General features: G+C 43.8%; 1 protein-coding gene across 10 annotated transcripts in view; it reads left to right on the forward strand.

Moving 5' to 3' along the window:
* The window catches only part of TENM3 (teneurin transmembrane protein 3), a 1,816,466-nt gene extending 1,799,393 nt beyond the window's left edge, over positions 1 to 17,073 (forward strand). For all 10 annotated transcript variants that reach the window (XM_036894289.2, XM_057505071.1, XM_036894291.2 and 7 more), the window contains 4 exons: positions 3,758 to 4,054; positions 7,037 to 8,648; positions 11,377 to 11,507; positions 13,505 to 17,073. In XM_036894289.2, coding sequence (XP_036750184.1) covers positions 3,758 to 4,054; positions 7,037 to 8,648; positions 11,377 to 11,507; positions 13,505 to 14,260 — 2,796 coding nt within the window. In that variant the 3' untranslated portion in view covers positions 14,261 to 17,073. The remainder of the gene's footprint in view (positions 1 to 3,757; positions 4,055 to 7,036; positions 8,649 to 11,376; positions 11,508 to 13,504) is intronic.
* The last annotated feature ends 248 nt before the right edge of the window (positions 17,074 to 17,321 follow it).

Here is a 17,321-nt window from a genome sequence, read left to right on the forward strand (position 1 = left end):
AAAGACACAGGCATCCTACTTAGCTTGTCTTTGTCGTATGTTTGGTAGGTAGTCCTGATTTTTGTGCGAGCTGGACCTTGGCAACAGCCTTTAATCGGGCAAAAAAACTATCACAACATCCTAGTAAGAAAACGCATCTTCTAAACTCGTCCAGAAGTCAGATGCTTAGAGGAGAAAAAAATTAGTGAGTCATTTCAAAAAGATGTGCTCAAAATTTGAAAGCCGAAAGTGTGTTTAAAGGCACACATAAATATGACAGCATACTTACATCTTCTTATGCCAGTCACGCTTGTGTGAGATCCTGTTTCTCACGTTAAGTGGAGCGACACGGCCTCGAGTGGGATCGTACAATGCAGTTAGCACTTGCTGACGTGTAGGGAGACAGCGAACCATCTGCAGACAGTTGATGTCCCCACAGGGGCACAGGGAGTCGTGATTTTGTCACCACGTATCCTGGGTAATGAGCCAGCCCTTCCTCACTTGCTTCCATAGCATTCTGGGTACGTGAATATAAGGGACTGTTTGTTATATCTTCAAAGACATTGTTTAACATTGTTTTACGCCTTAGTTTTTCAAGCCTTTCAGAGGGAAAATGATAACCATGCCCCTCTACTTATCAAAGGGATGCTGTGATTAAGGACAGTCATGCTGGACATGAGCTCTGGAAACCGGATTTTTCTGTGCTTCCTTGAAACAAATGCTGTACATCACAAAAGACTTAATGGTGCTGTCTTATCCAAACACAATGTTTAGATTAATTTTTATATAAGCTGAAGGTATAGTAATGATCTGACACAAGGTTTTCCATCTTAGATGAGCTATTCAATTTAACTTAATATTTGTATATGAAAGATATTGATTAAAAAGCAATTGGGGCATGGAACAATGCTAGTGCTTTATGATCGTCCAAATAAAAAAAAAACAAAGTTGACAAGTTGCCACAATTCCATAAAGTCAGAGTTAAACAGGACTACATCCTAGAATGGAAATGTCCCTTGACTTCTGCAGTTTCTTTACAATACCCAAAGGAAAGGAGAAAATCTGGACATGTTTGAAGGAGAGAGAAAACAAAAGCTCTGTTAGTATCTTTTGATATTTTACATATTGAATACCAGTGGCTGGTGTCTGGAAACAGTAAGAGTGGATAAAACCTTGGCTTGGGTTTGGAATGTGGGGAAAAATCCAGCCACATTCTGATTCCTCCCTTATGGCTTCAGTTTGAGGGCACAAGAAAGGCATTGTAGACACTGTCTGGATTAAAAGAAAAATCTGAACCTCTATCCAGATGTTTGGTCTCACAATGCTTTTAGATGTTTCCACGTGGTGACGCATTTGGTATGGCCGCACACACAATGCCAACAGTAATGAGGCCCTTTGGGTTTCTCCTGGACGCTTCAGGGTTCAGTGGGCATGCTGACAAACCAAAGCAGCAAGGCAGAAGCACAGTGGTGGGGTGCAGCGGATGAAAGGAAGGGGTTCCAGACCTTTCTGCCCTCCCCCCTGCAATAACCAGTCATACCAGATGTGCAGTCCAGATTTCTTGTGCTCTCACCAGAGGAAACGTTGCCAAGATAAAGGCAGGTTAAGGAAGGCAATGAAGGATTGAAATACAAATTAATATGAGTACAAAGTAAAAATGCAAACAAATGGGCTGCTGCTGTGGGCAGCGCAGGACGTGGAAACTCCTGTCAGCCTGCGCAGGCCGTAGCTGAAGGAAGGGAAAACGAGGGCAAACCTAACAGTCAGTTCTTTTTTTCTTTTAAATCACAATCAGAGAAACACAAGAGCCCTAGGAAACCATTTAAGTTGTGCAAAAACCTCTTCTTAAGGCATCAAAAATTTTGTGCAAATATAAGCTGAAGAGCTGGGTTCTGCCAGCTCGGTATTGAGTGAATCTGGTATCCAATCAAATCTTCCTGCTGATTTTGAATTATATATTTGTAATATTAGCTAGTAGTTTCTTTCCAAGGTCCACAGAGCATTCTGTAAACTGAAACTCATAAAGTTTCGCAAAATTCTAAGGCAGGGAGCAACAAGGATGCAGACATTTCCATGTGGGAAGGCTGAAGTCCAGAGAGCCTTAAGCTGGCCATTAGAATTAAACCTGAGCCACGGACGCACAGTCTAACGGCTGTATGCAGCCTCTTTATTTACAGAAGGGCACAGGGCTTCAGAGGGGCTAGAAGTCCCAGGGCATGCTGCCTCTAGGCCCTGCCAGGGACAGGGAGCCGGCCTCTTGACCCCCGGGGTCCTCCCCCAGCACACTCGCCCCCACGCGCATACACCGATTTCCGCTGCAGTACAGCGGGCTCCCTGCCCGTCAGCTGGATCTGAATGGACAGGATAAGGAAACAGAGATCTCTTTATTTCCATCCAGGCTCTTAGTCTTCTCATTTCCTGTGACTCTTCTGTCCAGGTGCTTTCTTGCCCCTAGCATCCCTTCACCTAGAAGGCATGAGCTTCTTTCAGCTTGTATTTCCTCAGGGACTTCACAGTACCCCCTGGAATAGGTAATTGGAAAAGTTTAAGCTTAGGGAGTATTTTTTCACGGCATTCGTTTAATGTCAGTGGTAGAATGCACAGGTTACCTTTATCCCAGACTTCACATAAATATACATGTATATGTACATATATATATATGTATGTATGTATATACACATATATTTACATAGGTACAGGTGTGGATGTGGTGCAGGTATAACTGACCATCTGGAGCTATCCATTTTGAAGATTCTAGCTCAGATGTGGTCATATAAAACTAAGGTTTCCCATTTAATTTTTAACCCTAAATAGTGTACCCTATTTTTTAACACTAAATAGTGTACATGCATTTAGTTACGTACAAGGCTTTACAGCCACAGAAGGGCTGCAGAAAACCAGAGAATGGACCCCCATTCCTCCTAGAGCATCCCCAGGACATTGCAGACCGTTTGTGAAGGAGAGTTTAACCAAGGCCACATTCCCCACTGCAGTAACAAATGCCGGCTTGCATATGCGTCAGATCACAGACAACAACAGCCACATGTAGTCAGAGATTCTAGATATGGCACAGAGCCACGCGGAGACCCTATTACAACAACGTGGTACTAGATTTGTAAGCTAAGCACAGCGGTCAGACCATGTGGACAGGGGAGTCAAGGGCCCGAAGTCCTTGCCAGTTAACCAGATGTTATCAAAGAAAGAGACATTCTAAAAAACTGTGACATCTCAGCACTTGGCCAAAAGCGATGATCATGTTTGTAACCTCCTGCTATTTAAGCTCATTAATAATTTACAGTAATGTGGGTTCCAACTTCTACTTAACTGCTCTTCAAAGAGCTAGAGTCACATTTACCACTGTTTTATTTAATGTAGCCATGATTAATCTACTGAGCAATTATTTTCCAGTATCTTAGGGGGGGGATGGACTTTGAGTAATTTACAGAGATGTCATGTTTACCACCTTCATATCTTCTGAACAAACTTTAAAGCAAATACATTTTGGTGTTTTTCTTATCAGTCGCTTAAGTTTACAAAATTTAATTGGAAAGGTTTTGAACAAATGCCAGGCTGTCTTTCTGCTTAATGAAACCTTTTAAAAGCGCAGTTAATCTACTGCCTTGCACTTGTGCCCAAGAAGTTGCTAAATTAATTTACTGACAAAGAGAATCAATCATCATAAATGGTGTTTAAACAATAGTGGGGACGCTGAAGAGTAATAAGGGACTAGCATTGGAGTAGCATGATTTATTTTATCATCTTATTTGTGTCGCAACAGGTTAATGGTAGAAACCTCCTTTCGGTTGACTTTGATCGAACAACAAAGACAGAGAAGATCTATGATGACCACCGTAAATTTCTGCTGAGGATTGCCTATGACACGTCGGGGCACCCGACTCTCTGGCTGCCGAGCAGCAAGCTGATGGCCGTCAATGTCACTTACTCGTCCACGGGCCAAATTGCCAGCATCCAGCGAGGAACCACCAGCGAGAAAGTTGATTACGACGGACAGGGGAGGATTGTGTCTCGGGTCTTTGCTGATGGCAAAACATGGAGTTACACCTACTTAGAAAAGGTATGTCTGCACACTAAGCAGAAAGAGAGGGAAACGACAACGACTGGTGTTTTCAGCAGTCACACAGAGCCCTGCAGGGGACACAAACCGAAGGCACGCAACTGAGTTCCATTTATTATTCTAAGTATTGGTACGTAAGTCACATTTGTGCAGCAGTGATGAATCTCGCATGAGCAAAGTAGTTTCTCCGTAGTTAAGTTCTACTATCTGAGACCCTTTGAAGTGATTTATGTGGTAAACAAACAAGCAATAACGCTGTCCACCTGCCAAGCTATACAGCGACAACATTCACAAATTAGACCTTGAGCGTGTAAGTCATTTGTAAATAATCTCCATGCGAACTCTTTCATTGAAGAAAGAGCCTTCCATTAGCAGTTAAAGCTGTCAGTTGTGTGCTGTTGCTGGACAGCTTCAACATAGCCGTAAAAAGCATGTAGATCCCGTTTAGGCATTAGTGACCGAAAGAGGCTATTTTTTAGAAAGCCACACCTCAGGCCCTCTGTGGCATCTCCTTTCTTCTGCTGAGGGTAGGCTCCCCCATTCTTAACAACTATGCACAGTACCAAAGGAGACTTACATTTACACACATGTAAAAGGCTAAGTCCTACGAGGTGAGGTCTGCAGTGGTGACCAGGGTCAGGGGGGCACGAAAGGAAAAAGGAGGGGAGGGGCCATCTCTCTGCAGGTCCTTTCTTAGGAAGTAAGGTCCACCGGAGAGCACCCTCATGGGGTGTTCCATTTGCCTTTGAGGCAGACGCTGGCACTAGAAAGCGCTGCCATTGAGTTCTGATGCCTGTCACACCTCAGAGCACTCTACCACTGGCAGCAGCTCCTGACCCTTACCACCTCCACCCTCGCATGGCCCAGAGTCACCTTATTCATCCACAGATACACGGCCACGCTGCTGGTGTGCACACCGCCCACAATCTTATTCTCCAGAGGTGTGCTGGGCAATCCGCAGGCTAACCCTAGCCGCCTGCCTCATCATCCCATGTAATTCCAGAAACCTAGACACAGGCTACTCTTCCTAGAATCAATTTCAGGTGCAAAGTTCACCGTAGAATGCCACCGACTACGGAGGCTCTTGCTAGGACCCTGCGTGCCAATCCCTCCTCTCGCAAACCTGCTTATCTGCTCTCCTTAGGAGAGACGCAACCTTGAGTCTGGTAGAGGACAAGCCCCCTCCATGCAGATCATCACACCCTGTAGTGGGTCATCCACCTGGGTATTTGTTGAGAGGCTGCAGAGAAGCCCCCACACACACATCCTGGGAGCAAATCCTGAGCCCTGGAAAATACTTTACCTCCAATCTCACAGGCCCCAAGGCAGCTTCTCCCTGAGGAAACCGGGAGTGGATTGCTACCTCATTCTGGAACACTTTTCGCAATTTAAATTAAGTACATTACAGAGAAGAGTGCAGAAATATAAATACCCTGGCCCTAAACATTGAGCCAAGTGATCCTAATGAGATCAAACCCTGTTTAAAAGGAGACATGGAGCATACATATCATTGATAAGAGCCACCAGCAGGAACGGAGATCACCACGGGGGTCAGAAGAGCCAACGAGCACCTTCTCATCATCCCTTCCAAACCCCTAAAATCCATGCAGCCCACTTCCATCGCCCTGCTAGGACAGGCACACAAAGCCAAACTCATTCACAGCAAAACAACTCATGTTTTACTAAGTGCCATCAGATAGGATTTAAATGACTGCAGAACTAGCTACCAAGTCCTGGGAGTTCAGCCATAGTCCGAGCCTTCTTAGGAAGAATGCAAACTATTGGGAATAACTCTCAAGACACTTACCACGCTGCCTGCATAAAAAAAGTGCCCCTACATACGCCCACAGAGGAGATTCTACAGAAGCCTAAGCCGTGCACACTTCTTCTCAAGATGATGGACAAGAAGGGGAAAACGAATGAGCCTTGGCAAGGGATTCTGCATTTCTACATCCAAAGCAAAGAGCAACCCCGGGAGGGCTCCTCCCCTAAGCATGCTCCCAGGGCCACCATCCTCCCTGGGTCCGTGTAGAGGAAGCTCCTTGGGAGGGCAGAGTGCTCATGCTATTACCACTGAGCTTTCCTTACCCATCTGCAGGGCTGACCCCCTCTCGTGCTGGCCTCATAAATTACTGCCTTTTGTCTTCCTGCAATTACTTGCGAAATAAGCAGAGCCTGTTTATATATTTATCCCCTTGATAATTTAGTATCAAAGCAGTTTGTAGCCCAGAAACCATTCTTGCAGCATCTTACGTACAAATCAGATTCGGTACTCATAAAAGGGAATTTCAAAATATAGAATTTATTGTCCTTACAGACACCATATAAAAACTTTGCAGGCAGAAACCCTGTCTGGACCCATATTTCTATTAAGGGTCTGTACAGTTCTTGTTCACCATGAGATTAACTCAGCAATGTTTGCTGACGTTGACACTTTATGTACATATTATCCATTTTGGGCTAATTTTATGTCTCTTCTTCATAAAGTAGTGTTTTGAAGGCTTTGGTCCTCCCCCAGATGCACAGGAAATTAAAATGTAATTTGAGTGACTCTTCAATCAAGTGATGGGGGGGGACGCCATCTTACTAAATAATTGCTAATTATGGATAGGATTGCATTTCCCATATGCTGTTTTCTTCTTGAAATATTGTCTTTAAAGCAGCTCTGCTCGTGCCTGTATTATGACTTATCGAAATCCATTGACAATCTGCTGCCTGGCTGTGAATGCCAGGAAAAAGAATAGTACAATCATCACAAGTAGCACATTATGAATCTCGGGCCACTAACTGCAGAACCCGTCACAATTAAGCGTCCACGCAAATTAGGCAAGGAATCGTTAACAACAATGTAAGGTCAAGGATAACTCGATTAAAATGAAAATCATTTTCCCAAGCAGAATGTTTGTGTATTTGTGATCACCAAATCTGCTTTTGTGTCCCCCATTCACAGATATCGGATAACGATATGTTCTGTCTTTGCAGTCCATGGTTCTTCTGCTTCATAGCCAGCGGCAGTACATTTTCGAGTACGATATGTGGGACCGGCTGTCCGCCATCACCATGCCCAGCGTGGCTCGCCACACCATGCAGACCATCCGGTCCATTGGCTACTACCGGAACATATACAACCCCCCGGAAAGCAATGCCTCTGTCATCACCGACTACAACGAGGAGGGGCTGCTTCTGCAAACTGCTTTCCTGGGCACAAGTCGGAGGGTCTTATTCAAGTACAGAAGGCAGACCAGGCTCTCGGAAATCTTATATGATAGCACGAGAGTCAGTTTTACCTATGATGAAACAGCAGGAGTCCTGAAGACAGTAAACCTCCAGAGTGATGGTTTTATTTGCACCATTAGATACAGACAAATTGGCCCCCTGATTGACAGACAGATTTTCCGCTTTAGTGAAGATGGGATGGTAAATGCTAGATTTGACTATAGCTATGACAACAGCTTTCGAGTGACCAGCATGCAGGGTGTCATCAATGAAACACCACTGCCCATTGATCTCTATCAGTTTGATGACATTTCTGGCAAAGTTGAGCAGTTTGGGAAATTTGGAGTTATATATTATGATATTAATCAGATCATTTCCACAGCAGTAATGACCTACACGAAGCACTTTGATGCTCATGGCCGCATCAAGGAAATTCAGTACGAGATATTCAGGTCGCTCATGTACTGGATTACAATTCAATATGATAACATGGGTCGGGTAACCAAGAGAGAGATTAAAATAGGGCCCTTTGCCAACACTACCAAGTACGCTTATGAATATGATGTTGATGGACAGCTCCAGACAGTTTATCTGAATGAAAAGATCATGTGGCGGTACAACTACGATCTGAATGGAAACCTCCATTTGCTGAACCCTAGCAACAGCGCACGTCTGACACCTCTTCGCTATGACCTGAGAGACAGAATCACCCGACTGGGAGATGTTCAGTATCGGTTGGATGAAGATGGTTTCCTGCGTCAAAGAGGCACAGAGATCTTTGAGTATAGCTCCAAGGGGCTCCTGACACGAGTTTACAGTAAAGGCAGTGGCTGGACAGTGATCTATCGTTACGATGGCCTGGGAAGACGCGTGTCTAGCAAAACCAGTCTGGGACAGCACCTGCAGTTTTTTTATGCTGACCTAACTTATCCCACTAGGATCACACACGTCTACAACCATTCCAGTTCAGAAATCACCTCACTCTACTATGATCTCCAAGGGCATCTTTTTGCCATGGAAATCAGCAGTGGAGATGAATTCTACATTGCATCAGATAACACAGGGACCCCCCTGGCTGTTTTCAGTAGCAATGGGCTTATGCTAAAACAGATTCAGTACACTGCATACGGCGAGATCTATTTTGACTCCAATATTGACTTTCAACTGGTAATTGGATTTCACGGTGGCTTGTATGACCCGCTCACGAAATTGATCCACTTTGGAGAAAGAGATTATGACATTTTGGCAGGACGATGGACAACTCCTGACATAGAAATCTGGAAAAGAATTGGGAAGGACCCAGCTCCTTTTAACCTGTATATGTTTCGGAATAACAACCCTGCCAGCAAAATCCATGATGTGAAAGATTACATCACAGGTAGGCACGATGTTTTTTCCCTTTCCAAGTGCTGAATTACTTTAATCGTCAGATGAATACACAAATAACTGGAGCTGCTTTTTCTTTACCTTTACCCTTTACCATTTACCATGCAAAAGTAAATGCATAACCTTTTAAATGTATTTATTTCTCTATGAAACCATAGAAGAACCTCAAAGGAAAACTGAGACATAGTTTTTACTGCCTATTCTGCCTGCCAATGCTCAAGGCCACAAATTTCTGAAATAACACGGAATCCAGTCACTCAAAGAAGGGAAGTCACGTGTTTTCTTTTGGTGCAGAAAACATGATAAACTTGGAGTCCCCAGATTGGAGTGCCAATCCCAGCCCCTCTCTTAACAGTTGGGTGGTGTTATAGATAAGTCATATATTTTTTTTTTCTGTTTCCTTAGTAAAATGGGGTAATAATGCCTATCCTGTGATATAAAATACAATAATATATGCAGTTCTGCTTTAAATAGTAACTACCTTACAAATGTGTAACTTTGATTTTTCTTTTATACACGTGTAAAGTTCTAACGGAGGACTTGATGTGAAATACAGCGCAGTGACTCACTGTCTCATCCCTGGGAGGTGTTAGTCTCTCTCTCCACCACCATCTTCTCAGGACCACAGTGGAACAGTTTCTACCCTCAGTTGCTTAGCCAGTAGATCCTGTTCTGTTCTCACTTCTGTTCACTTACGCTACTGTCTTCCTCGCCATTTAGTGAAGTTCTTGCATGATGAAACTATTAATAGACACTCTAAGTTTTCTGCCAAAATGAGGTAATTTTTCAAGGCTTAGGTTTAAGATCTTTCCCAAGTTTAGCGCATGATCCAATTTAAAACATCTGATCCCACTTCTGCCACCACAGAACAACCAGGATGTGAAACAGACAAGCTCCTTGCATTCTAGTTCCCTTTAAGGAGTTGACTCCTTCCCTCATCCTCTACTCCAAAGATTCCAAATCCTTCTGCTTCCACCTCGCACTCCTGAATTACACCGCCATAATTAACCCCTCTACCACATTTATATTTCCTGGAGGAAGGTTCTTTCCTGTTTTCTTTTTTGTGTGTGTTTGGTTTAGGGAACTTCTGTGTTGTCTGTCTTGTGGTAGATTCTCCTTCAGGCTGTGTCTTTTCCTGCTCAGTATTTGAGGCATACTGAGGTATCTGTTCTCTCAGTTCTAGTACAGCTCTCAAAATGCTGCCCCCGTTCACTTCACATCTGCCACCTGCTTTTCCAGACTGCCTAAGCTCTTCAAGCTCTCTTCCATGTGAACCACTGAAAGTCCCTTCCTTCAGCATCACCCTTACAGTATTCTACTTTAGAGTTTTTCATGGCACATCCACTTTCAAGTTCCATTCTTTTGGCCTTACTTAAGACCCTCTGGTATTCACTGTCTCATAGTAGGAGACCTTTATCCCCAATACTCTACTATTCAGAAGAAAGAATTTTCTCCAAAATATGAATACCCCCTTGTAACCTTCTATACACTCTCACACACACAGAAATATATGGCTTTCTGTCCTCCATGATGAACTTGGGATTTATTTCTCCCACCCCCATCACCACCACCCGACTCCATTTAAAAGAGAGACAATACCTCTGGTTTTATAGCCATATGCTGCCTGGACAAAGGACCTGCCAGCCTGGTGATGAGGTGACAGTTTGTGCCCTAGGGAAGGAAATAGGAAGCAAGTGGCTCTCCATCATTCTGACAAGCAGTTTGCCATTGGTTATTTAAGAGGTGTTGACAGGGGCTGGCTGAAAGGCTGGAAAGCCCACAGCTCCTGAATTCATCCTCTCCTAGCAACGTAGACTGCAGGGAATGCCATAGCAGCATTTTCTGAAAAGCATCAAAAGAGAGATGGAACAGCATAAAATATATTAGGCGAAATGCAATTTCAAATTTTCCAGCAATGTGCTTAATATATAAAATAATCTACACCCAACTGTACTCATAAAGCTGCAAGCCTGCTGAGTAGTTCTGTAACATTACAACCTCCAGAATAGAATAAAAGCCTTATTCAGAGCTTAATGGCTTTTGGAGTCACATGGCAGTATTTTAAAATGCCATTTTAAAGGCTTCCAGGTTCTTGTCCCAAAAAGTTGGTTTCCACCTGTGCACGGTGAGCCTTTGAAGCCATAACTGATGGTAATCAGAGCTTCTGTGCCCTTGGCCAGTTTTGCCAGCTTTCAGCATTCATGTTTGATTAAGAATCAACCGGTGATTTTAATACTCTCAATGTAGGGTTTTTATTAATAGAAAATGGGTTGTGGAAGTCCACCTATCCCTGAGCAATCACTTTTGAAAGCTAGTAACACACAACTTCTATTGAAGACCAGCCTTTACTTACTAACAACAAAACCAGTTTCATCTGTTTTCGACAGCCATGTCTCTTTCAAGCTGCCATGCGTTGTTATTACCCTTTTTTATCACAATTACTAGCACAGGATGCAACTTAGCACATATAACAGTTCACCCAGTCTGTCTAAGTGAGTTATCTATTACTCTGCATTTTCTGTAGTCCTTGCCAGAGTTCTGCTGTTGAAGCTCTTGTCTTCACATCTAAAAACAGCAGGTTTTGAATTGTAGGATGAAGGCAAACATGTGCTATTTTCCAGGTTATTATTTGTGAATTTAGGGTTTTTAAGGTAAGGGTTTAAATTTATAAAAGCACAAAATAACTCTAACACTTTTCATTTTGAACATTCTTCTCTTAGATGTTAACAGCTGGCTGGTGACATTTGGCTTCCATCTGCACAATGCTATTCCTGGATTCCCGGTTCCCAAATTTGATTTAACGGAGCCTTCTTACGAATTGGTGAAGAGTCAGCAGTGGGATGATATACCGGTGAGAAACAAAAAGCAAAACTATGAGAAGGTGATAAATGTCTTACTTGTGTCTTATTTACCCACATTTCATCAAACTACCCTTAGGAAAGCTGTACCAAAGACAGTTTTTAACTTTTTTACTCTTTTAGGGAAGTAAAATAACACTCCCCTCTGTTTCTGTTCTGCAAACCAGGGGCCTGTTAAACAGGCTTAAATCTGTTTTTAGTGATGCTAATAAAAACATCGAAAGACATTATCAGAAGGTAATAAAATGAGGAAGCTCGTTTTTAGTGCAAAGTTGCGCCAAAGAACCCCATGAAATCACATTTATTGCACTGGGAACCTGAAGGCCAAGGTACCATAAACAGGAAGCCAGGGGATTCATATTACAAATTAGCAGCCCACAAACAATGCCACAAAGTTCAACTTCTGTAAAATACTAACCATGTTTCCTGGAAAAAGATTTAAAAAAATAAAACATCCTCCGCTAAAGCTCCACCTATAACTAGGTGTTTATAGAATTTTCCTGAAAATAACAGACCATGAAGCTTGTAACTGTTCAAAGGGGAAAAAAAAGGATGAAAAATTGCAGAGTCAAAGGTGCCATTTCAGAAAATGACACTTTAAATTCCCACCATTCAAGAGATCAGAAAGGAATGTACAACAAAACACTGGCATTTCTAGCTTAAAGCAAGAATAATTAAAGATCAAGAAATTGCGTTAGCCCAGAACAAGGAGAAGAAAGTGCAAAGTTTCTTAGAAAAATTAATTCGCCCCTCCCCTTGAGCAGTTTCCTATAATGTCAATGAATACAAAGAGAAAAGGTTATCATGGCTAAAACACACAACACACAGTACCTGCAGTGCCACTGACTGTCTTCTGGTACATGTTTCATACTTAACGTAAAAAATTCCTTTTTCAGATTCACATGTCACCTTTACATTTAAAAAGCAAAATCCATCAAGGTGCCAAGGTCTGGAAGCCATGTTAACATTTCTAATTGCAAATATATCCACCCTGATAAAGGGGCAGGAAGACATACTAACATTTCCTAATGCATTTGAATAAGCACGCCCTGTGTATTACTTTCCAACATGTCTGAAAACACTTAAGTCTTTACTGTAAAAATGGACTTGCCAACTTCTCTTGCAGGCAGCCTTTTAAATATGTTTTGGGTTCTGTGTCAAGAGACGCGCACCATAAGGACAGCTTAGGGAGTCATCTGCAAAGACACTGAGACTTGCCCCAAGTGCAGAAAAACAAATGTTTCTTTCACTGCTACAAATGAGACAGATGTTTCCATTTGGAAAACACTAGCCAGACAAACATCTGGTAGTATAGAAATGGCCAAGATGACCCCAATTTAAAACACTTGCTAATATAGATGGCCCACTGTCCCTAAGTCTACCAAAAAAGTATTGTTTTCCTAAAGTAAAAAGTGTTTATCTCCAGCTGTCTCACGGCACACTCGTCTTTGCACATTTCAGTTCTGCAGTGACACTGGTGGAAGTCGGTTTGCAAGCTACGTTTGCCAGGAGAAGCTTTTACAGTTTATCTAAAAGCACACACATTTCAAAGCGGGACAAGGTGACCCGGCCCTGGGCACCCCTGGCCTTTCAAATCCTTCTCTGTGTTGGGTGCTTTCTCCTCAGCCTCCCATGGAGAAAGCTGCAGGGATGGAGGACCATATGGGATGGGCGTGGGGAAAGGCATCTCAATACAAAGAAAAAAGCTGAAAACATGAACATTTTGCCCATGTTAAAAATCAAAAACCACTTAATATGTGATGGAGTTACCTCTTCTTCTGTTTTAAAATAAATTTGGATCAACTTAAGGGGCAGGGATCTTGAGTGCAAGAGCCGAATGAGGTTTTAACAAATGCCTTGGGGCCCTCCGCCGAAGCCCCCCACCTTTTATTTGGTCAGGAGCGGGAGACCCCTTGGAAGCTGGCTCCCCCGGCACCCAAGAACTGCAGATGTTCTCTAAACCGCCCCCCTGTTCTGTTTCGCTTTCCAGCCCATTTTTGGAGTTCAGCAGCAAGTGGCGAGGCAGGGCAAGGCCTTCCTGTCCCTGGGGAAGATGGCAGAAGTGCAGGTGAGCCGGCGCAGGGGCGCCGGCGCGCCCTCGTGGCTGTGGTTCGCCACCGTCAAGTCCCTGATCGGCAAGGGCGTCATGCTGGCCGTCAGCCAGGGCCGTGTGCAGACCAACGTGCTCAACATCGCCAACGAGGACTGCATCAAGGTGGCGGCCGTGCTCAACAACGCCTTCTACCTGGAGAACCTGCACTTCACCATCGAGGGCAAGGACACGCACTACTTCATCAAGACCACCACCCCCGAGAGCGACCTGGGCACGCTGCGCCTCACGAGCGGCCGCAAGGCGCTGGAGAACGGCATCAACGTGACGGTGTCGCAGTCCACCACGGTGGTCAACGGCAGGACTCGCAGGTTCGCCGACGTGGAGATGCAGTTCGGGGCGCTGGCGCTGCACGTGCGCTACGGCATGACGCTGGACGAGGAGAAGGCGCGCATCCTGGAGCAGGCGCGGCAGCGCGCGCTCGCCCGGGCCTGGGCGCGCGAGCAGCAGCGCGTGCGCGACGGCGAGGAGGGCGCGCGCCTCTGGACGGAGGGCGAGAAGCGGCAGCTGCTGAGCGCCGGCAAGGTGCAGGGCTATGACGGGTACTACGTACTCTCGGTGGAGCAGTACCCCGAGCTGGCCGACAGCGCCAACAATATCCAGTTCCTCCGACAAAGCGAGATCGGCAAGAGGTAACCCCCTGGGCGCCCGGCTGCCAGGGACGGCGGCCCCCCCCACCCGCGGCTGGGAGGCGGCCCCAGCCCCGTGCGCTGCATTGCTCGTGAGCCTAAACCACCCCTTTGCTCAGATTTTTTCTGTAGCACAATCCGACTTGGACTCTCCGACGCAGAAGAGCCTTCCAGGTGAACAATCCTGCTATTTTCGAAAACCCACAGAAAAGAACAAATACATAAAAACTCTTTTTGAATGACCTTAAAGGTGATCGGCTTTAAAGAATATGTTTACATATGCATCTCGCTGCACTCAGTTGGACTCAAAGTATTAAATGGAAAAGGAAGAAAGGAAAACAGGCCTCAACGTTTTGCTCTAGGCCATCTGTTACTTTGAGGCACTGTATTTAAACTAAAGTAAAAATGCATACAGTATTTCCAGATATTACCGAATTCTCGACCTTTGCTTACAAGTAGTCGTCTCTCTGCATAGGATGTGAGATATATATAGATATATAGATATATATATCTGTTAATTTTAAAATGTGGGGCAAAAATCACTGTTTATAGACAACCCAACCAACCGCTGTCCCTCCGTGCTGCTTTGTAAGAGGACATTTGGCACAAGTGGCTTCTGCTCCGAGGCGGGGGATTTCACGATGGATTTTCAATGCCAACATGGTTTGCCTTGGGGGAAAAAACTGGCAAATAGAATCCCTGTCCCTGATAAGCAAAGGAAAACCCTGAATTTTTTTGTAAATTATGTGAGACAAGTTGTTTATGGATTTTTATATGAATTACAATTTACTGTACATCAAATATTAGTCTCAGAGGAGTTAATTTATGTAAAGTGTTTAAAAAGTTTATACTTAAAAATAAAATGATAAAAACATGTGAACTGTGTGATTTTTTTAAAAGGATTGCACCTTTTGTTATCTGTTATAGCTGTACAGTATAAATTATTATATTGTAGAGATATAACGACTTATGCCTATAATGTCCAGAAGTGTTAATATTTTTGTATCAGGTTGAAAAAAACGTGCAACTTTCTATCACTAGATGGATAGGACAGTGCAATCCTAAGTGGGTGGCTAATCGGACAACTCCTTTCTCTTCTCGTTGTCATCAGACCAGTGTCCTCGACCATTATCAACTAAGAGGCACAGTAGGAAACTCAGGCTGGTGGAATGTAACAGAAGACGGGGTTGGGGAGGTTGTTCTCGGGTCCTGTCCAGGCCCTGCAAAGGGGTGGGGAGTTGACAAAATTAACCACAGGGTTTTTACTATTACTGTTCCTTGAAGCTCCATTGCAGGATGGAGGTGGGACCACATGAGATGCTGGGGGAAAACATCGGTGAGAAGGAAAGGATCTGATGTAGTCGAGACCCTCTAAAGACATGGGTGTTAAGATCGAGGAAAGACAGCAGAACCTGAGCAGCGGTGAGACAGCCAGATGGAGGTCAGGGTCACTCTGCTGGTCTTAGGTTTGGGCCCCTCAAGTCTCCCAGAGGACACAAAAGGGAGAGAAAAGGCTCCTGTACGCCCACACGACCCAACTGAATGGCAGCCTACGCTCTGTCCCGGGGAACCGGCGGGTGGCAGACCCAGCAGGAAGTAAGCTGACAGGTGTGCCCTCCTGCACACGTGCGAGCGGGACCGAGCACAGCCCCCATCTGCACTAACGTGTCGGCTCAGCCACTCTTGCAAATCTCTTTAGTGAGCACTAAATTCAGCCACAAAAATATTTTTAGAAAATATTTCTCAGTTCATTGAGCTATAGTACGCACTGTTTTCCTCTCTGTATAATGGTGATAAAATATAGCAAGTGAACATGTCGTAAATATAAAGGTTCAAGTGATGTATTGAAAATAATTTTCTAACTGCTTTGTATGTATCACATACTCTAAATTGCACAGTTAGGCGTGTTTATTAAACAGATTGGCTGGGAAAGTTTCAAAATAGCTACTGAATTTACAGTATCAGTGCTATATTACTGTCTTTGTGTATTTGGTAGAGCATACCGAAGTAATTAATCTTCTAATGAATGCTGATATTTTATTAGAATGAAAGCACAGATTAGCATTAATATTTTTTATCCTGGAAATCCTTTGGCAACTATTAGGAAGCCCAAATTTAGAAAACCGAGATTTCAAACCACATAAACATGGCTGTCTCACATTTTATTTTTTAACTGTTAACTTAGGTGTTTGCAGTTCTGTTCAGTGGAATTTCTGCAGGACTGTATTTAGCATGCTGTAAGTACTTTTGGTTGAAATAGGCTCTGAGTCTAAATTCTCAGAAATGTTTCTGATGTTTGACCATGAGAAGTTTGTACCACATGACAGAAGTAAAATCATAAACTTGCCTTCTTCTCGACATGGACGGGTCCGATACACTGGCACCGATAAGTAGCAGATTTGGAATATCTCCTGGTGCTTATTTTAGATGAAGTCAAATCAACCCAATTAGTGTCTTGTTAGTAGGTATAATGAGCCTATTTCTTTCTAAAAAGACTCGTGATCTGGACATGCTTTTACAAGAAATAGTGACCTTGGGGAATATGTAAACAAAAGACCTTTTTCTAAGAGTAGGGGGGTTGGCGGGGGGGTGGGGGGACTGTATAATGAAAAGAATTAGCTTACAAAAAAGAAATTGATATTCAAAGTATTTTAGGCAAAGCCAGTCAAAATGGTTTCATGATATTTTGAGATGTAAATTTTGTCTGATTTGTATTGTTCTTTTCTTTTGCCTTCCTAACTTTATATGTGACCTGAATTTTCCATTACTTGATGACTATAGATTGCATCTAGGCATTCCAATAAAAGCCAACCGAATGTGTGCGTGTTTATTTTTTTTTTTAATCTTGGGCTAGCCCGTATTGCTGTTGTGTTTTAGGTTGGAAGAGGCAGAGAGATGCCGTGGTGGGGATATTAATGCATTTGCAACCGGTTGGTAATATCTTTTCTTTTATTTTACTTTTGTGTGTATGTGTGTGTGTGTGTCCACTAGCCAGACTGCCAGCTCGGCTGTGAGCACTTCACAGGGGACCGACTCTCTCATGTCCTACCTTAGAAGCCTGTTAAACC

Source organism: Manis pentadactyla, chromosome 7 (genome assembly GCF_030020395.1).
Source record: "Manis pentadactyla isolate mManPen7 chromosome 7, mManPen7.hap1, whole genome shotgun sequence".
Taxonomy (NCBI): domain Eukaryota; kingdom Metazoa; phylum Chordata; class Mammalia; order Pholidota; family Manidae; genus Manis; species Manis pentadactyla.